Below are 20,419 nucleotides of genomic sequence, written 5' to 3' on the forward strand. Positions count from 1 at the left end.
CAGTCCCTGGTCTGCAGGAGCAGCTGGGAGACCTGGAGGAACCGAGTTTCTCTTCATGTGGCGAACCCACCAAACGTTCAGTTGTGGTCGGCGAAGGATGCTGGAGCGTCTGGACCACTTTTGTTAAACGTGGAAGGGGGACTTGGGCTCAGTGCCGTCTGTCCTTCCAGTTGACTGATTGTTCTAGAACTGGTGAGTTTCTACTTCCTGGGCCATTTCAGGAAGGAAAACATCTCCACACCCTTCTTTGTGAGCATGGGCGCATCGGAGCAACCTTAGGTTTTTCCGTCTCTTCCTTTGCCGACTTCATGGGTTTCTGTCCGCGTGGCCCCCCGCGCATCCCCTCCCGTCCCGGGCCCTTCTTGTGTCCTTTGCAGAGGGTCCCCACGCCCTTCACCTGCTCTTTTCCTTTCTCCTTCCCAGAGCCAAGCCATGCGCATCGTGCGGACGGTCGGGCAAGCCTTCGAGGTCTGCCACAAGCTAAGCCTGCAGCACACGCACCAGAACGCAGACGGCCAGGAGGACGGTGAGGGCGAGAGGGACAGCAGCAGTTCGGGGGAGCCAGGTAGGCGCCCGGGCGGGTCGCTGCAGTGGGAGGGGGTGGCCACCAGCATGGGACAGTGCATTCTTTCACCAAGCCCCAGACCGTCAACCCACTTAAAAAACACATTTATTTTTTTTTTCTCTTTCTCTCTGGAGTCTACATTTTCTTTAAGGAACGTGTGTGGCTTTTATAATAGACCATTAAAGATGTTTATCGAACATGGAAGCATTTAAGCTGCTTTATGCTACCCAATCCAACCCCAAAGAAAATTTCAGTACAAAAGCACCTTCATAAAACAAATTAGAAAGAAGATAAAGTTATAATTACCTTCATGGCTTTTAAAAAATTGTTTTTAATGTTTATTGACTTTTGGGAGAGACAGAGTGTGAGCGGGGGAAGGGCAGAGAGAGAGAGGGAGACACAGAATCCGAAGCAGGCTCCAGGCTCCCAGCTGTCAGCACAGAGCCCGACGTGGGGCTCGAACCCACGAACTGTAAGATCGTGACCTGAGCCCAAGTCAGACGCTTAATTGACTGAGCCACTCAGGCGCCCCACTTTCTTCCTGTTTCTAAATTCTGTAGTTCTGTAGACGTTCCACGTGGACATTATTCCAGTATTTCTCACTTTGAAGTGTCACCGAGAGTCAGGAAGAAGGCAGAGTTGTGTTCCGTCATGTTGATCATCGCACAGTAAATGTGGGGAAAGTATGAGCATCAGGCAAGAGCAGAGGGAAAGTCAGTATTGTTTATATCAACTTCTAATGTGGAAAACCCAAGAAAAGAAACTACTCGCTGTTAGAAACAGGAGAATTCATTTAAGGAGGTGAGGTCTGGTAGTACGACCAGTAACTCAGGGTTGTGTTTTCCAGCAACGACCACTTGGAAGTCTTAGCAGAAGAAAAAAAGTCATTAGCATAGCAATTTAAAAAGATAAGATACCCGTGAATGATTGTAATAAGATGTCTACGTTTTACGTGAAGAAAGTTGTAAACAAGTGGAAGGTTGTTGGATGGGAAACCTGAACCATCCTTTTTATTAAAAAAAAAAAAAAAAGCCAATTCTCCTGTGAATCTCTCAATTTAACAGCACAGTGCAGATTTCTGATGGCAAAAGGGGCACATCGGAAAGCTGTCATCTTCAGAACTTGCAGGATACAGATAAGGCAGGGTTGAGGAGCATCCAAAGGTTCAACTATTTATTTGTAGACCGATAACCAATTATGAAAATCAAGTTAGCTAAGCACCCAGTTCGGGACGCTGCAAAGTGCTTGAGAGCAGACCCTTGAATTTCATTCCGGCTGCACCTGTCCCTGGCTGTGTGATTTGGGGGCAAGTTCATAACTTCTCCGGGCCTTTGTTTCCGCTTTGGAAGAAACTAGAAAGAATGGTAGAGCAATAAGTCATACAGTTGTTGTGACAATTAGGTGAGCAGATACGCGAAAAATGCCTAGTCTGGTGTTTGGCCCGTAGTAAACACCAGATCCGCGTTCACTATCATTATTTTAACATAAATACAGAAAGATCGGAAAGGCAAGAAGAGAAAAATTTCTGGAAAAGATGAGTAATGACAGGTGAGTGGCTTTGCAGACATGAAAACATAAAGCTCTAATAGTAAAACTGCTGATGTAGGACTGCTTCCCTGACGGGGGGTCAGAATGGAAAGTTCAGACATAGACCCAGAAACACACGCTAACACAGGGCACCGTAGAAATAGAAGCCCTACAGAAAAAAATATAGAAATCAAGTTTAAAAATCCACATGCCTTTGACCCCCAGATTCCCCTCTCCGAATTTATCGTAAGGGTAAACCCATACATGCGTATGTAAAGTTACATAAGCAAAGAACTGGAAACAGCATGCGGGGGTTTTTCAAATAAATTATGGTACAAATAGCAGAATATTGCACAGTCATTAAAAAGAATGAGTCTGCTCTTGGGACGCCTGGGTGGCTCAGTCGGTTAAGCGTCTGACTTCAGCTCAGGTCATGATCTCACGCTGATGAGTTTGAGCCCCACATCGGGCTCTGTGCTGACAGCTCAGAGGCTGGAGCCTGCTTCGGATTCCGTGTCTCCGTCCCCGCCCCTCCCCGAGTCGCACTCTGTCTCTCTCTCTCTCTCTCTTAAAAATAAACATACGTTAAAAAAAAAAAACTTTAAAAAGAATGAGTCTGCTCTCTATGAAATGATACAAAGTCTGTCCAAGATACTTTGTTGAGTTTTTCTTTTAAAAGAAATTTTTTAACGTTTATTTATTATTGAGAGACAGACACAGGGCATGAGCAGGGGAAGGGTAGAGAGAGGGGGAAACACAATGCACATGCACATGCTCTCTCTTTCTCAAAATAAGTAAATAAACTTAAAAAAAAAGGATACAGTGTATTACCTGTATCATACAAAACACGTATTAGTTGACTGTTACTGATAAGGCTATTAACAGTAGGCCATTAAGTGTTTGGGGAGGCCAGAGTTACACATGGATGGATCTTTGACTGCCTGGGGTGGTCTGAGCCCCTAATCCCCACGTTGTTCAAGGGTAAACTGTACTGCACTCTAAGTGCATATTACTTATGAGCTGGTTTGCAGCTCAGGCTCTGAAATGCATGACCCAGCCCGTCTCTGCAGTGTGGGAAGTAGCCAGGGGATCTCTCAAGTCCCATAGGTCTGAGTTAAAGGATTAACCAGGGCTCCCTCTGATCACAGTATTTGCAGCATGCAGCTGAGCCTCCTTTGAGTAGTGTTAGTGGGTGGGATGCCACAGATCTGGGATGGGAAACATTTCTTCCTCAAGGAAAGCTGCTTACCGCCCAGCCCCATAGTCACTTCCTTTTTACGGCCCCCGCTTGCTTGCTTGCTTACGGCCTACAAACCACTAGGATACACGTTTCTTCTTTCCATAAGTGCTTCCCCCGGAAGCATTTATCTACCGCGTTAGGATTTGTCTCTGTTAACGAAGCACCTTGCAGCACCGGACTAGAACTCTTGATCGGTAGCTGTTTGTGTGTATTTTTGTTTTGTCGATAGGAGTCTCCCATGTGAGGGACTTGTCATTTAATGCACAGTTTATCTTTCCACTGGAGCCACCTCGCCTCTCCCATGCCCTCCCTGCCTGCCTTTCTTGCCTCCCTCATTCTTTCCACTGTTCCCGACCCTCGGGGAGATGTATCTTGTGTATCTTTTGGCAGCAGCTGCTGTAGGCCGGGTCCCCGGGGCTCAGAGCCAGGTGGGGCCGCTGCTCCTGTTCCGCTTGCCCGCCTCTGCCTGGTGCGGTTTCTTTGACTCCTGCAGAGGGTTTCCTGGGAGAGCTCCCGTTCCCTTGGAGGCGTCATCCTCCCACGGCAGCAATCCAGTGCAGGGAAGGGCTTGGAACCCTTAGGAGGAATAGAGCTTCTTAAAAAGAACACTCGTCATCTAGACAGCGAGCAACGGGCTGGGGTACCTGTTACACCTGCAGCTCCTGGGCCTCCTGCTCCATCAGGACCCCCGAGCATGCTGCTCACCTCACCCTTCTGCTCTCCCACCTCACCTACCCCTCCGTCCCTGGCAACCACTGCCTGATCCTTTGTTTCTCCTTGGTTTTAGTTTCCTCCTTCCTTCAACAGATGTGTATCTAGTTCCCCTGATGTGCCAGGCTTGATTCTGGGTAGGCTGTAAACAAAAAAAAGGGTCCCTGATGGCAAGGAGCTCGCTTTCAAAGTTGGGGGGGCGGGGGAGGTGGTGCAAGCACGTGACAGATAAACGAGATCATCTGAGAGCATGTAAATGCAGGGAAGCGGGGTGGGGGGCTTTGCAGGTGGAAGCAGCCGGCCAGTTGGGAAGCAGGGTGGCACTGGTTTTAAGCACCAGGCCTGGAGCCAGACTGGCAGGCTTTGAGCCCCAGCCGCAGCCTTACCAGCTCGGTGCCTCAGTTTATCTGTCACTGCCTGCCTCTTAGGACGGTTGTAAGGACAAATGATTTATACAGGTAAAACCCTTAAATTGTACCTGGAATGTACTAAGTGCTATTTTTTTTTTTTTAATGTTCATTTATTTTGAGAGAGAGGGAGGGAGAGGCAGGGAGAGAGAGAGAGAGAGAGAGAGAGAGAGAGAAAGGGAGAAAATCCCAAGCAGGCTCTGCAGTGGTAGCTTGGAGCCCTGCACAGGGCTCGATCTCCCGTGAGATCACGACCTGAGCCGAAACCAAGAGCCAGGCACATAACCAACTGAGCCACCCAGGTGCCCTAGTAAGTGCTATTTGATTTTAAGCTATTACTATTGCAGTTTTGAGACCAAAAAAAGAAAAAGAAAAAAAATGGGCATTTCCAGCACTTTGCGCCCGAGCTGATAACCCCTTGTTCTTTTTTTAAACCGTTTTATTACGGTATAATTGACATGTGAAAAGTTCTGCATTGATTCAGCAGCACCTATCCATTTAGCCCCTGAAACCGCCTTCCAGAGTTACGCTTCTGGGGTCACCTGGCTCTGCCAGGCTGCTTGTCCCCAGCTTGTGCCTTGTGGCCAGTGTCCCCCAGTCCAGGATTACCCTTCACCTGCCTCTTCCTGAGCCCAAGCCACCACTTCTGCCCCTCCTGAGTCTTTTGCTATGTTGACTTCCTCCCCGCTGCAGACAGACAAGATCAAGCCTTTCTCCATAACAAAACCAAATCCAGTCTTCCTTGCCCCTGTGTCGCTTCCCCCCTCCAGCCTAGCCCCTGCATTGCTCCCCCCAGCCTTGCCCCTGCATCACCGCCCCACCCCCCAGCCTTATCTCTTTCCTTTCCTTCAGAGTTCAGCTCTTTGCCAGACTTATCTGCACTCTCGTGTCTTCTTCCTAGCCCCCCACCCTCGCTGTTACTCCTTCAACCTCCAGTTGGTTGCCTTGCCTGCTGGCCTTTCCGGAGACCCCGGTCAAGGTCACTGAAGGGCCCCCAGCTAACAAACTGAACCAGCCTCTCTGTGCAGGGTTCATCATGGGGAACGGAGCACTCGCCTTCCCTGGCTTCTGGGGCACCACCCCGTATACACGCGCACACAACCTTTCTTTATCTGCGACTTGCTTTCCAACGTCCTTTGTGCTTCTCCTGGTTCCTGGCGCCCTTTTCTGACTTCACTGGTTTCAACTGATGTTTATTTCCAGGCCAGGCCGTTCCCCTGAACTCTCCACTTACGTACCCAATAGCTGAGGGGTATCTCCACTTGGCTGCCACAGACCTTGTGATTCCAGCAGGTTTAAAACCCAATGCATCCTCTTACCCACGGCCCCGCTCCTCCTGAATTTTCCCTATAGGACGCCAGCCCCTACCAGATCACCTAAATCAGAAATTTCAAAACGTCCTTGCATATTCCTCTCTCCTTCCCTCCTTCCTCCCACCTCCCACTCTCTCTCTCTCTCTCTGCCACATCCTGTGATTTCTGCCCCCCCTGAAAATCTTTGACATCTGTTCCCCTCTTGTCTGCTACGGCTAGCATAAGCCCTCCTGTTTCTCACCCGGGGTATTGCTTTTCATCTTGTCCCTTCTAGATCCGTCCTCCACATCATCTCTAGGGTGAAACTCGAAAGAACGAAAGCCTTTGGTATTACTCACCTGCTTCCAGTCCTCCCAGATGAGATCCGCAGTCTTCCTGCTTGGGTCCCTCCCTACAGAGCCATTTGCAGTGAACATCGCCTGTATCTTTGCCCCTGCCTCCCCATCCCGTGCCTGCTTCCTCACCTGCCTTAGCTGGCACTTCTCCAGGTGGTGGTGTGCCCTCTGGACGGGCTGCTCTAACCCCTGCCTGAGTTAGCTGTCCGTCCTCTGTTGCCCTGCACCCCGGATCACAGGGGACACGGCCCCCTGCTGCATCCGTGCTGTGTGTCTGTCTCCTCCTTCAGGCTGGGGAAGCCTGGAAAACACAGCTTTGGCTTATTTATTCTCATGCCCGGTAGATTTCTGTCACATACAGGTGCTTAATGAATGCTCATTGAACAAATGAAATCAGCATATGTCCTGCGGCTTCTAGTTACAATTCACTGCATCGAGTAGACGTGGTTTAAATAAGCAAGTCAGAAAGTGGCACTTCTCTCCATTTCCAGGTCCAGTCCTCTCACCCTTGCACAGGTGGGAATCCACACAGCCCAGTCTCCTGTCTCCCAGTTTGCTAGAAGGTTTTGTTTTGTTTTGTTTTGTTTTGTTTTTAAATATCATTTCTTGTCCTTTCAGCTTCTGGGTCCCAGGAAAGTGGCAAATACCAGATCCCCCTCTTGTCTGTTAGGACCTGAGGAAGATCGTTAGCTGTGGGTCCACCCTCTAGATCTTGCCTTACCCGATGTGCTAACAGGCCCACCCTCTAGACCTTGCCTTACCCGATGTGCTAACAGGCACGGTGTTCCGTCCACCCCAGCTTACCCTCCCGGTGCTTACGGATCAGTTACTGTACTGACCTCCGCCCATCAGCCACAGTCAGCGATCGTGAAAACCAGCTGTTTTCTCAGCCAAGAGGGAGAATTGGGCGTGAAGGGGGGGTAGAGACATGAGGGAGCCAGTGGCCTCTCTAGACATGACAGACCTGAAGGTGAAGTGCCGGGAAGGGAGGACCCTGGCCTCGGTGGTGCCCTTCTCTTCCCTCCCTCTCTGTCATCCCCACAGGCCGCCAGCTCACTGGAGCCGAGAGGGCCTCCACAGCCACCGCAGAGGAGACGGACATCGATGCAGTAGAGACCCCGCTCCAGGGGAACGATGTCCTGGAATTCAGCCGAGGTGTGACCGACCTTGACGCCGTAGGGAAGGAAGGAGGTTCCCACGCAGACCCCAAGGTAGGCAGGACGTGACCCGTCACACCGTCTGCACGCATGCTGCCTCCTGGAGCAAAATGTGCTGTGGCCTGGGCCACCGTCAGAGTCCCCTCCTGTACCCGCTGGGTTAGCTTCCGCGTGCGGTGCCTACGACCAAGCGGAGTGGCTTTCATCTCCTCTGCGGGGGCCCGGCTCCTGCAGATGGGCCCGGTGGGCCGGCGCTCGACCCTGCTGTGTGTCGGGACACCACAGAGTTACCCTTGACGTGCGCCACCCTCCAGGGTCCCCTCTGTCCTGAGTCCCCTTCTCCCTCAGTGGCTCCTCATGGCAGCCTGATACCTGTGCAGAGCTAAGCCTCGAGCACCAGGACCGATCCCTTGGGGCTTAGCTGCTGGAGCGGAGTTCGTCCAGGCTCCCTCTGCCTGCGGCCAGCGACTGTGCACTTTGGTACTGCCTCCTGCTGATGCCACAGAGGCTGGCAGTGTGCCCTTTGGGGGCCGGAAACTGCGAGACCACCTGAGGCATCATCAACTCCAACCTCACATCCTACAGCTGAGATGGCAGGGCTCCCGAGAGGATCCCGATAGAATCCAGACCGAGAGGGGCGTCTGGGTGGCTCAGTCGGTTGACTGTCCGACTCTTGGTTTCAGCTCAGGTCATGATCTCGTGGTTCATGAGTTCGAGCCCCACATCGGGGGAGAGATTCTCTCTCTCCCCCTCTCTCTCTGCCCCTCCTCTGCTCTGTCTCTCAAACTTAAAAAAAGAATTTTTTTACAAAAGAATCCAGACTGAGAAAGTGATAACTTGAGAGCACATTCCAACCCGAAGACACAGCAGAAAACCCGGAAGGACAATGCTAAGAGAGGGGGCTCCGCCTAGATTCCCCGTATCACGGCCGCCTCTCCTTCCTGCCGGTGTCGGCCTTTTCCGGTGCAGGCTGTGGGGCAGCTCATCAGGAGGAGGGAGAAACCTGTCTGGTCTGGAGGGTGGGATGGTCCCAAGTCATCACCTGATGCTTTCTTGGTGACATTTGTTCCCCGCAAGCGGCAAGAGCTGTCTGTCACTGGGTGCCTTTCTCCTGCACGTCTGCAGAGGACCAGCAGCAGACCTCCCGGAAACGAAATGGCTCTCCCTGCAGTTAGTTGATTTATGGATCCCATAAGCCATCTTCGTGACACTTCCCACCTGCCCAGGGGGAGACAGGAGGGAGGGCGCAAAGATGCCGTGCAGCCTGGCCCTCCCCGCGAGGCACACCCTGCTGGACTAGCCTCCCTCAAGCCTCGGGGCCCCGGGGACAGCCCTGGAGGAGGGAACCCCGAGGACCCATCGGAGTGAAGGTGGAACTGTCCCCTTCCGGGTCTCATAGTGGGCTGGCGGGTGGCCAGAGACGGGCGCCCGAAAGGCCGGGTGTGGTGTCGCTGGATATGGTGCGAGAGGCGGGTGCCCGCCGTCTGCCTCCATCGCAGGGGGTCAGTCACTGAGGGTCCAGGCAGGGTGTCCTGGCAGGTGGCCCCGGCCGCCACACCACCTCCTCCCGGGGCCCCGTCCACACGGCTGCCGGGGACGCCGCATCTGCCTCCACCCGTGCCCGTGCCGTCTGTGTAAGAGCAGTCACTGCCCTGTGCTCTCTTCTCTCTCCAGGCTTCTCCCCACCCCCAGGAGCCCGTGCTGGCAGCCTCGCCCAGGATGCTCCTCCCCTCCTGCCCCTCGCAGCCCCCGGGCCTGGGCCCGGGGACGCCGCTGTCCTCCCACCACCAGATGCAACTCCTCCAGCAGCTCCTCCAGCAGCAGCAGCAGCAGACGCAAGTGGCTGTGGCCCAGGTCCTCCTCCGCCTCCTCCCTCCCCCTCAGGCTCCACTCTCATGGGCTTGACGCGCCTTCCCTGGCGGGGGGGCGAGGGGCAGGTGTACAGCCTAGGGAGCCGTAAGGGATCGCTCACGCTGTTGGGTCATTGCTTGTTGGGGAAGGGGGGCGAGGGGGATGCGGTTGGGCTAGGAGGGAACGTTCTGGTTTCCCGCGTGCCCCCCCTCCCCCCCCGCTCTGAGCTGGGCTTGGCTGGCTTGGCTGGACGTTGTTGGATAAGGACCTGAGCTCACCAAGGAAGGAGGTGCACACAGAGCCCCCCTCCCCTTCCTGCCTCATTTTCCTGGTGTTCGGGTGGGAAGGGACGCCTTTGGAGTCAGGACAGCTGTGACCTTGTGCAACCAGTCTTAAGAGAGCTTCAAGGACGAATTTGCACCAAACACCCTTGCCAAGACTCCCACCCCGCCCCCTACTGGCATCCTAACTGCCTTGTCCATTCAAATCCCCACACCTCCATCAGTGCTCAGCTTCTTCCCGGCAGGATTTGATCTTGAACTGGCCTTGGAATTCGTCCCAATGGGATCTAACTTACAGGATGTTAGGTGCTGTATGTGAGCTACGTGAGAATTGGCTTCGATCTCAGGAGCGAAGTGCTGTTTGGGCCCCAAAGGCTTGTCAGGCCATGGCCTTGCAGAGGACCAAGCTGGTTTCCCTTGCTGCTTCCGGCAAGGATTCCTTCTGCTTGCTTTCCACAGAGGGGATTCTAATCCACATCTGGAGGGGATTCTAATCCACATCTGCTTTGGGACTTGTGAGTCTGACCTTCATAGGCTCATCCCATTCATAGGCTGAATTCTGAGACTGAGGGATGGGTCAGGCTCTTGGGTGGGGTGGGGAGGGGGTCGTGGGTAAGGGCAATGAGGAGGGCGGGGCCTCCCGAGCAGGGGAGTGGTGTGCCATCTGGCCAGGCAGCTCCACGCGCTGGCATTCTCGATCTGTGTGACTAGGCTGACCTCTGAGGCTTTCTCGATCTGTGTGACTAGGCTGACCTCTGAGGCTTTCTGCGTTCTAGAACGGCAGGGAGCAGACTTCTCTGGGGAGCACTCCCTAATCCCTGTGTTTCTCCTGCTTATTCTTCTCACGACCCTTGGGGTGGAGGGGTGGCCCAGTCACAGCTGTGCTCTCCCATATGCACACCTTGAGAAAGCACCGGCCGCCTAACCAGAGCGGGATCTGCGACGACTTAGTTCTTGAAAAGACTTAGTTCTCTTAACACAGTCTCACAAGGACGGGTCCTGAGACGTAAGCCTCTCAGAGGACTTGTGCAGCCAGGTTGGAGAGAGTAGAATGAGCGTGCCATGGCTCCTAGGTGATTGGAGCCTTTAAAAAATTCTGACGGTGAAACAAAAGGATGTGTGCTAATGGTAGGAGCATTTGCAGGTGTTTCCAGAACAGCAAGAAAAAGAAGGCAATGTCATTAATGGCTTCTTATACTTGGGAGGGGTGGGGGGGGGGGGCGAGGAATCATTACTCTTTGTCAAATAACAGACTTCATCTCGTCTTCTTAATGGCGGTGTGGCAGTCCCTAGCGTCCCCTCCTCCCCGTTGTGACAGGATCACAAAGCCTCAGTGCTCCAGCACAGGGCCATTCCACGACTCACATCATTTCCGGAAGTTTCCCCTTGAATACAAATCCATTCTCCAACCCATAATACTTTTCTCTTGCAGCATATCAATTGCCGAGTAATTATTATTTATCTAAGAAAGGGCTTGATGCATATTCATGATAGATATTACCAGCGAGTCATTTGAATTTGAAGTCACTGCTAAACGCTAAAGGGAAACTAGACACAAACGTACAATCTACACAACAAGAAGATTGTTGTGTCGGTCTGGAGAAGCATTCAGTCTGCAAAGCCACAAGACCTGTAACTGATCGTGGCTTTGCCACAAGCAGCATGAAACCCTAAAAGTGGTTTTCCGGTAGGGAATCAGGCATCTGCCTCAGTGGGGCAGCACTGCCCTGTTTTAATGGTCTCTCTCCTAGAAGACAGTGGATCTCAGGGAAGGGAAGAGTGTGGTGCTTGGGTTTACTTCATTGCCACTCCCACGGGCTCTGACTCACAGTCTGTGGATTGTGGCTGGCGGTGTCCTGCCTGACCCTTGGTTCCCGCAGTGACGTGGCTGATTGGCCAGCATTGTGCATCGGTCCTGGCGAGGTGACAGGTAGGGCCGGGGACTTGCGGTGTCTTCAGCTGGACGGGGAACTTGAGGTCAGAGATAGCTTCTTGAACATACATCTCTCCCCCTCTGCTGCCTGGGAATGCAGAAGAGGTGTGGTGTCGCAGCCGAGGCTTTCAGATCCTGTGTCCTCCAGCCGACTGGGCCCTACACCCTCCTTCTGTTACAAGTTCTTCTGCACGTTCCTCTTTCTCCCATTCTAGAAAGAGTGGGCTTCGTATTAGTTTCCATGTCTTTGGGTGAAAACTATTGTATAGGAGATAGAAGTGGATCAATAGGCCTTCTTGACATCTTTCATGCATTTAAAATAGGGCGGACCAACGTTAAAAAAAAATTTAAAAAAAAGGGGGGGCGCCTCGGTGGTTCAGTCGGTTAAGCGTCTGACTCTCGATTTCAGCTCTGGTCGTGATCATAACGGTTCGTGAGTTCAAACCCTGCCTCAGGCTCTGTGCTGACAGCTTGGAGCCTGCTTAGGATTCTCCCTCTCCCTCTCCGCCTCTACCCTGCTCTCACTCTCTTTCTCTGTCTCCTAATAAATAAACAAACATTTAAAAAAAAAAAAAAAACCCTGCCACAATGCCCAAAATTCCAGGGGGCAAGAATACCATGACCTCAGCACTTCAGGTAGGAACACAGTTTCTTTCTCTCTGGAAGCATCCAAGTCCTCCTATGTGACTTCTGGGTGGAGCTAAGGGTCCAGGCAGAGTTCCTTGCAACCAGATTCACTCTTGGGGTCCCTTGTGGCATCCTGTATGCATGCCCCCCTCCCCATGTACTCTTCACAGGCTACTCCGTTCTGCTGTTGTCCTGGGACCGGGCTTGGATCTCCTTAACAGTGTTCTGATTTGTTCTAAGACCTTAAGATCTCTCCCAGCCTCTCTCTAATTGGTTCAGAGCCTCTCTAGGGGAGCCTGCCCTGGCCTTAGAGGTACAGGGGCAAAGGAGTTGTTCAACCAGCTCTTAAGCGTTTCTAGCTTGGACCTCAGTGTGTGAATAAGCCCCTCTGACCGCTTTCCCCACCCGGCATGAGGCTTGCCTGGCTGCACTAGCTTCCTCTTCTTTCAGCTGGGCCAGAAGTTCAAGGGTGTGAATGAGGGCATAGCCAAGCCCCAAACCAGAGCTGGGACATCGCTGGCACCTGCATGGCCATGAGCTGGGCCCCTAGAGCTCCAGAATCGGCCTGGGCACCTCGGCTGACTGGCAGTAGTTAAGTAGGCCGGAGTCCTCCACACTTTGCCAGCTCCTGGCCTAGCTTGTTGAGTGCACTGTCGCTATCTAAAGATTTCTCCTCTACCCGCTGCCCCTGGTGCTTATTCTGAAACCCGTGATTGGTTACTTCTGCTTCGCCATCGCGTATGCTGTCGATGCAGGAGCCGCACAGAAAACCCTCCACACCCCACCTCCAGGCCCTAGACTGAGCTTTTGTCGCCGTGGCTTCTGCCAGTCCCCAGCACCCCGGGTGCACTGCCCAGTCCCTGCCTTATGCATGCTGAGACAGCGTCACCTGCCTCCGCTGGTGCGTCCGGTGGGGGGCGGGGGGGGGGGGAGGGCAAATTGCTGTGGTTCTCTCCACGCCATTTCCATGTGCCTGCTCCCTAACTTCAGCCTGGCCCTGCCCCCACTTCTCACGGAGGAGCTGGAGTCCAGGCAAGTAGGCTGGAGAGCGAGTGGGCAGTGGTCTGGTGTCGCTGGGTGGGCTGAGGGAGGGTGTCCGAACTGGAGGGTGCAGGGTTCAACTCCCACGTGGGGCGCTGTGGCGGGAACGCGGAGCGGGACACCGCACCCCAGCCGTGACCTTCCCACGGACTTCGTCTGTGAAGTGGGATGGTCGTTTGCCAAAGACCCTGTGGTTCTGGAAAGGAGAGACTAACCCATGCCTTTTCAGAAATTAATACGGCCTGCTTTTGCGAAAGGTGTTGAATTCTCAGAAAGAAAAGCATGCCGAATACAAAGAACTGTCCCATCTGGGAGGCGGGAGGGAGCGGTGTCTGCTCCCCGTTCACGTTCACGGTGGAGGAAGCGAGCACACGCAGCTAGAGAAGACTGCCCAGAGCCCAGGCTGAAAATCGTGCTGCCCCGTTTCAGTGCCTCGAGGCCAGACCTGTATGTGCAAAACACAGGGACTATTAAGTGGCCTCAGATTTAAAAGGAGCCCAGGCTGTTTCGTCGCAGCCTGGCCTGGTTTGGGCTCTGCCGTGGCACGGACTGCCACGGACAAAGTGATCCTTCTGCCTGATGTCACTTCTGATGGCTGCAGAAGGGCCCGTTGGCGCTGGCTTTAGGGAACGGTGTGTGCTTTTGCATTCCTGGGGTTTGAAAACACTGGAAATGTTCTGACTCTGCATTTGCAAAGCTAAAATTCTTACTCTGTTCGAGGAGCACTTCTCAGACTCAGGAGCGTTTTCTCCTGGCGCTTACTGCCTGAGGGAAGCATTAGATTCAAGGGCCTTTTATGTATTGATGGCACTCCGCCAGGGGAACTGGATTACCTGCAAAAAGAAGCTTCCAACATTCCCCCCCCCCCCCACCTCGCCTCTGCAGGAGGGGACTCCTCTTTTGTCCCCAGTCCTCATTCTGTGATGTCAGAATGGGAATCTAGGGATTCTCTTCAGTGAGCCTTTGACACATGGCCCCCAGCGCTGACTGCCGCCTGTGTTCACCAGGATGTGGGATCCTGGATTGCCTGAGCCTCTGGCGTGGTGTGTGTGCAGGGAGCCCGCTGTAGATGCCGATTAGCAGCATCTAGACTTCTCTGCTTTTTCTGTTCATATGCATTGAAAACTTTATCCCACATTTCTGCCTCATGTTTATCTCAGTCCAAAGGAAATAGAAAATGGGATAATTAACCCACCTGTACCGTAGATGCCTTTCAACGATACTCTTGGTTGGAGTACGTTACCTTACTCACAGATGGGAGGTTAAGCTTGGCCCTTTCTCAGGAGGCACTTCTGGAGCCTTCCCACAGCAGGTGTTCTGTTTCTGAGAATCGGCAAGATTTGGGGGACTCTCAGGGGAAATACCTCCACGTCTCAGTTTCCAAAGAAAATAAAGGCTTAACAGCCACCCCACCACCTGATACTCAGCTGCAAATATTATTGCCACTTCTTTCCCTGTTCTCCTTGCTCTCTAGATCCTTCCTTAGTTTCCATGAGGCAGCAGATGAGGCTGATTTCTAAACCAAACGGTCACGTCCGTCCTCAGCAGCACCTTATGGAGGACAGATCTACTTTAGACTCCTTACACATCCGCCCCCCGGGGCAAGACAGGCCCCGCCTCGGGAGCCACTAATGGAAAGTGGCAACTGATCTCATTAGCGGCTCCCACATAACCGACTGCAATGGTCAGGTCCTCAAATCTGCCAGGAAGGAAGCAGCTGCTGAATCCAAGAGTGGGAGTCTCCAAGCGTCAGCGGCCGGAAGGGGCAGACGCTGGGTTCGGCAGGTCGCTGGGTCCGGTTGGACGGACCACGGAGCCGATACGGTCCTTTGCTCTCCGACAAAATGTGCAACCCTTTGGAGCAAACTGCTCTTCGGAAAAAGCCCGAGCCGTTACTGTCTGAGCAAGAGTCGGCTGGCTCTTCCGACCCCTCTCCTGCCCCCACCTGACTCGCCCCAGTCAGCCTGCCTCAGTGTCTCCACTTTATCCACGTCATATTTCCTGGTCCAGGAAAACCCTCTTTCCCACAAGCGGCCTTGGTGTGGGCCAAAATTCATGAGCTCCGTTTCTTCAGGGACCTTCTGAAACCCTCTGCGAAGGCCCCTTTATCCGCCACTTGGTACAGAAATCAAATGGGTGAACATTGTTGTTGGCTTGTGACTCAGTTGCCTCAAGCTGGGCTCCTGTTACGATCATTCCACCTGTTCCCGTGGGTTTTCTCCCCATACCCGGTTACGCACCGAGAGCAGACCCTCCGGGGCCCCGAGCACACTGTATGTGCCCTCACCAGCTGCTCCACCGTGTATGAGGACAGTGGATGAGGGTCCTCTCTCTCCCACAGTGGGCGGCTCTGTAAACCGTTCACCTCCACCCTGCTGGGCTTGTGGGAGGAGGCCCGGCTGTGAATCAGTCAGCAGGCGTGTGACCCCCACCAGGTGCAAGGCACAGTCCAAGGTGCTGTGAGCAAGGAAAAGGGGCTGGATGGTCAGGGAAAGAGGCCGGTACCCCCAGATGGGAAAGAACAGACTTTATCACAACCGCCTCACGAATGAGGGGACTCTGTAGGGCTTCCGGTTTCCCAGCATGTGTGGGCACGAGGAAGAGGAGAGGAAAGCCCGAGGAGGGGTTTGCTGTGACACCGTTCTTAGCTACTGGCTCAGCGTATCAGTGTCTGTTTTCCTTTCTTAAAGGACACGATGAGCGAAAGGCACCTCCGTCCACGTGGCGGTCACATGTTAGTTGTCACACCTGATGGGGGCGCAGGGGCTGGGGCTCAGCATTTCCCTTCCTCTTGTGCTTGCTGCCGGGCCCTGAGTGGTATCTGAGTGACAAGCCACAGCCCTCCCTCGGGAGATGCAAAGAGGCGCACGGGGCGGCCAGTGACCCAGCTTCTTTGGGCTGCTGCTCCGAATGACGAGCCCAGGTGCCCACGTGTCCCCGGAAGGGCTTCTTCCTCGTGAATGGAACATGGCAGGTGTCTCTGGTCCCAGCCGTTCCCCCGGTGACTCTCGTTTGCATTCATCTCTCTCTCTCCTCTCTGTCCTGTCCTCTCCGCCTCTTCTCTCCCTCCCGTCTGCAGGTTCACTTGCTGAAGGACCAGCTGGCTGCCGAGGCCGCCGCGCGGCTGGAGGCCCAGGCCCGAGTGCACCAGCTCCTGCTGCAGAACAAGGACATGCTCCAGCACATCTCCCTGCTGGTCAAGCAGGTGCAGGAGCTGGAGCTGAAGCTATCGGGACAGAGTGCGAGTAAGTGAGGGCCCCGCCCAGCCTCCCCGCCCTCCATGGAGGCTCTGGAAAACCCACAGGCTTTTCTCTGAAGCTCTTGGTGGTGTTTTATTAGACCCCTGACCCGCCCCGGCGTTCCAGCAGGAAACATAAGGCAGCTCTGTCTGTCCTGTCCACACGCTTTGTGGAATTGCAAAATGGCAGGGCTAGCGAGGGTCTGGGCCCCTTCTCATCCAGCATCCAGACTTGACCTTGAATGTCCCCAGGAGTCACTGCCACGAATTCATCCAGGCTCCCCCTCCTCGAAAAGGGCTCGGACGCTCGTCCTAAGGCAGCCCGTTTCAGTGTATTTCCGTTGAAATCTACTGAGCACCTATCATGTCCTGCTGTCTGGGGGCTCTGGGGAGGACCTCACGCCGTACGGGGCTTACGTACCCTGCACTATACATTTCACACCTCTGTAGCATAGAGCAGGCTGGTAGCCATCGTCTACTTAGTGGATAGGGCAGGAAAGAACTGGCCAGAGAGCGTTGCTGGTGAGTGACAGAGTTGCCCGGCACCCGGCCTGAGAAGCCCGGCCGCCTCCAGGCTGGACTGGGAGGTACTAGAAGGCAGCACACATCTCCGGGCCTTCCTTTTGTTTATCCGTGGCCTGTAAGCATTCTCCAGATGTGTGTAGGCTGAGGGCCAGTGTAGATGCCCTGGTCCTCTTTTGTGCCAGAAACGATGCTAGAGTTTCAGACACATGATCTCCTATAATCCTTGTAGTAGTAGATGTTGTTACGCCCATTTTATGGATGAGACAGACTCAAACAGGTTAAGGAGCTGGCTCAAGGTTACAGGACCAGCAAGGTGTGGGTCACACTGAGATTCAAAGCCAGGTGTGACTGCCAAACCAATGCTTTTCCTCTTCGCCCAGTGGTTCCCCCAGACTATCCCATAACTTCTTAAAGAATGAATATTCCCAGGTCCAACCCATGGAGATCACGACTGGGGGGTCTGGGCAGGGCTGGGGCCCTTGTTAAAGCAGCACCAAGGTCTAGATTGGGACCCGCGGCACTTCACCGCCCCAGAAGTCTGGCCCTCTGGATGGGTACCTCCTTCAGGGTCGCAGGCTGGTGTCCCCCGTGCCCCTCCCGCCCCCCCCCCCCCACCAGCCTGGCGGGCTGCCTCACTGACCCGGCCTCCTGTGCTCTTGTCCCCCCCCCACCCCCCCCACCTCCAGTGGGCTCCCAGGACAGCTTGCTGGAGATCACCTTCCGCTCTGGAGGCCTGCCGGTGCTCTGCGACCCCACCACCCCGCAGCCGGAGGACCTGCCCTCGCCGCCCCCGGGCGCGGGCCTGGCCGAGCTGGCGCACCCCGCCGGCAGCCCCCTAGGTAGGCGCGATCGCCTGGTGAAGCTGGAGTGCTTCCGCTTCCTGCCGCCGCCCGCGGGCCCGCTGCTGGGCGGCCTGGAGCTCCTCCGGTTCCGCGAGTCGGGCATCGCCTCGGAGTACGAGTCCAACACGGACGAGAGCGAGGAGCGCGACTCGTGGTCCCAGGAGGAGCTGCCGCGCCTGCTGAACGTCCTGCAGAGGCAGGAGCTGGGCGACAGCCTGGACGATGAGATCGCCGTGTAGGGCGGCCCGGGGCGCAGGGGCGGGGGGCGGGGCCCGGGGGGTTGTGGGCTGGGCGCACCGCCGAGGATGCCCGCGCGGTGGAGGGCGGTGAGGACCCTGGCGACCGGAGAGCCTGCCGTTTCAGGAAAGGATTAGGATTTTGCTTTGGAAGGTGACACAGGGGAGCACTGGGACTCCCACAGGTCATTCGGCCCCTCTCTCCTATTTGTGACTTTGGAGGAGGGGGGGCAGGGCCTTCCAGGACCCGTGGCTTTGGGAGAGGGTCCCTCGCGAGGACCACCGGGCTGCTGAAGGACTGCTGGCGCCAGCTGCTTCATCAGGCTCCTCTGCCCTGGCCTGGCCTGTGATGCCCGGGTAGCCCCCTCCTGCCCCACCTCAAGGCCCCACTGTGAAGGGAAGCCGTTGGGTACCTTCTGGGGTACTGTGCATCTGGGTGTCCAGGATAATACCCGTTGCCTGACCACCCGCCCCAGACCTTATGGGACGAATTCCTTCTCCAGGCCCTCGTGGAGAGAACAGAGGCTGAATGCTCTGGGCTGTAAGTGACAGGGTAGAGCTTTCGGTGTGAGCGCCGTGTTGGGATGTGTCACATCGGGGAAGCTTCCGGATGAGTTGAATCTGGACATCTTCTCCAGCTGGATGTTAGGTGTTGCTTCCAGGGACATTGAGCGTTTAACATCAGTCAGGCCGGGGCTGTGAAAAGCCCTCGGGGAGGGCAGTCTCTTTGCTGCCACAGATGCCTTAGGTCTGATTCTTCGCTGTGGAAGTCCTGCCCCCATCCTGCAAGCCCAGCTCGCCCTTCCCTCCTCTGCGTCCTGCCTCAGGGGGCTGTGCCAGCTGAGGCCTCTCGTGGCACCCTCACCTCGGAGAAAGCCTCAGAGACCCAGAGCCACCCCCCCCCCCAAGCCTTACCTCTCAACCTGTCCCCTCCACTGGGCAGTTGTGGTCCCTTTTTACTGCAAACAAATACAGGCCGGTAGCTGAGACTGTTTATTTCCTCTCTTCAGAATCACTGCCACTTAGGTCAGGGACCACAGCCACGTCACCCTTGACCCGTCCCTGTGGGTGCGTGCCTCGAGCACACCTATAAAAAGTGCCGTGTGCAGTTGTCTCGTCTTGGACCATCTCGGCCTTGTCTAGAGATTACCACCCGGTACTGCATGCTGATGGGGGCACGGAGGACAAGTTCCTTCTGTGACCGTTAGACTCTAGCGCCTGTGAACAGATTTAACGATGCCTAAAGAGCGAGAGCCGAGCCATGCTAGTGTCACGTGTTTGGGGAAATCAGCCTTCATCCGGGACAACGAGCGACAGACCCAGCCTGCAGTGTTCTTTGAGGGTTAGCTGGTAAGGACGTGGTGATCCAAAACACAGAGCGCTTCGGCCCTGACTCAGCTTTACAGTTTTGATACGTGAAAGTGTAGCCCTTCTCTTAAGCAGCTGGATTCCCTCTTAGCTAGAAAGTCCAAATGAAATAAACGCAGCTTTATGTTAGCCTCCCTTGGTGCGTCAGGGTATCAGCAGAAATAGGATGGGGTGTGTGCGGATAACGCGTGAGTGTGTGTGTGTGCACACGCGTGCATATGTGTGCGTGTGTGTTTGCGCGTGTGTGTACGTATATGCACAGGTGGCATGCGAGGGAACGTGTGTACGTGGTGTGTGGGCTTGTAAGAAGTGGCCAGAGAGAAGAGACGGGGAATCTTCAGGGTCTTTGAACGAAGCAGAATTGTGTTCTTTTCCTAACGTGTATTTAGTTGGAGAGGGGTGCTTGTGTTTGTTTTACCGTATTTTCTAATTAACCATTGGATGGAAGGTAGGTCCAGATACACAAGGGAAGGAAGAACCAGGAAGGTAAGAGCCACAAACTGAAGGAGCGACGGCCGGAGTCTGGTGTGGCCGAGCCTGGCCGGCTCACCAGATCCTCCGCTGGGTGCGACCTCTCAGAGCGTGGGAATTTTGAGTGTTCCAGAGCGTGAAAGGTCTGGCTTCTTGAGGCTTCCCCTGCCTTCCCCTGCGTGTCAGCAGGAGCTGAGGGGGAAGCCAGGGGGCCAGTGGACTGGCTTTGTGGAACGTGGCAGGAGAGGGGGTGAGGAATGGGTGGGGCACGGTTTCTGAAGGGTCTAGGAAAGCTTGCAAAGCGAAAGAAGAACGGAAATTTAGGAGAGATGAAAGAATCAGAGAGACGAGTTTTCTGTACCACTGACTCAGGACCCGTTTGGGACCCTTGCCCTCGGATGCTCCGTAGTGGTTTCCGCCTGCCTCGGCCCCAGCCTTCCCCCGGACGGGGCCTTTGCCGGAGACTGGTTTGCGTGCCGGCGCCTTCCCCAGTTTGAGCCACAGCAGCACACGGGGCGTGTGGAGATGACGGGACGGATCTAGGGACCCTGGCGATTCACCAGCCACTGGGCAGGAAAGAGAACGTCGCAGACCTGATTTCCCAGCGATGGCCCCCTCTCCTTCTCCCTCCTTGCCTCTTGCTCTGCTCACTCAACTCCTGCCCTCCTCTTTTTATCCTTCCTCTGCCCACGGAGGACAAGTGGACGCCAGGGGCGCCTACCTTACTGGTGCCTGCCTCAACCTACCCCGG

At 54.8% G+C, this 20,419-nt stretch overlaps 1 protein-coding gene across 8 annotated transcripts in view; it reads left to right on the forward strand.

Annotated features, from left to right (window-relative positions):
* Window positions 1-20,419, forward strand: part of LOC123586948 (carboxyl-terminal PDZ ligand of neuronal nitric oxide synthase protein) — a 284,322-nt gene that overhangs the window by 251,045 nt on the left and 12,858 nt on the right. For 7 of the 8 annotated variants that reach the window (XM_045456594.1, XM_045456597.1, XM_045456596.1 and 4 more), the window contains 5 exons: window positions 424-565; window positions 7,143-7,309; window positions 8,930-9,109; window positions 16,068-16,233; window positions 17,438-17,590. In XM_045456594.1, the coding sequence (XP_045312550.1) occupies window positions 424-565; window positions 7,143-7,309; window positions 8,930-9,109; window positions 16,068-16,233; window positions 17,438-17,590 (808 nt within the window). Of the gene's footprint in view, window positions 1-423; window positions 566-7,142; window positions 7,310-8,929; window positions 9,110-16,067; window positions 16,234-17,437; window positions 17,829-20,419 lie in introns of all 8 variants that reach the window. The other variant, XM_045456603.1, reaches the window with a different exon arrangement.

This window comes from Leopardus geoffroyi, chromosome C3 (assembly GCF_018350155.1).
Source record: "Leopardus geoffroyi isolate Oge1 chromosome C3, O.geoffroyi_Oge1_pat1.0, whole genome shotgun sequence".
Taxonomy (NCBI): domain Eukaryota; kingdom Metazoa; phylum Chordata; class Mammalia; order Carnivora; family Felidae; genus Leopardus; species Leopardus geoffroyi.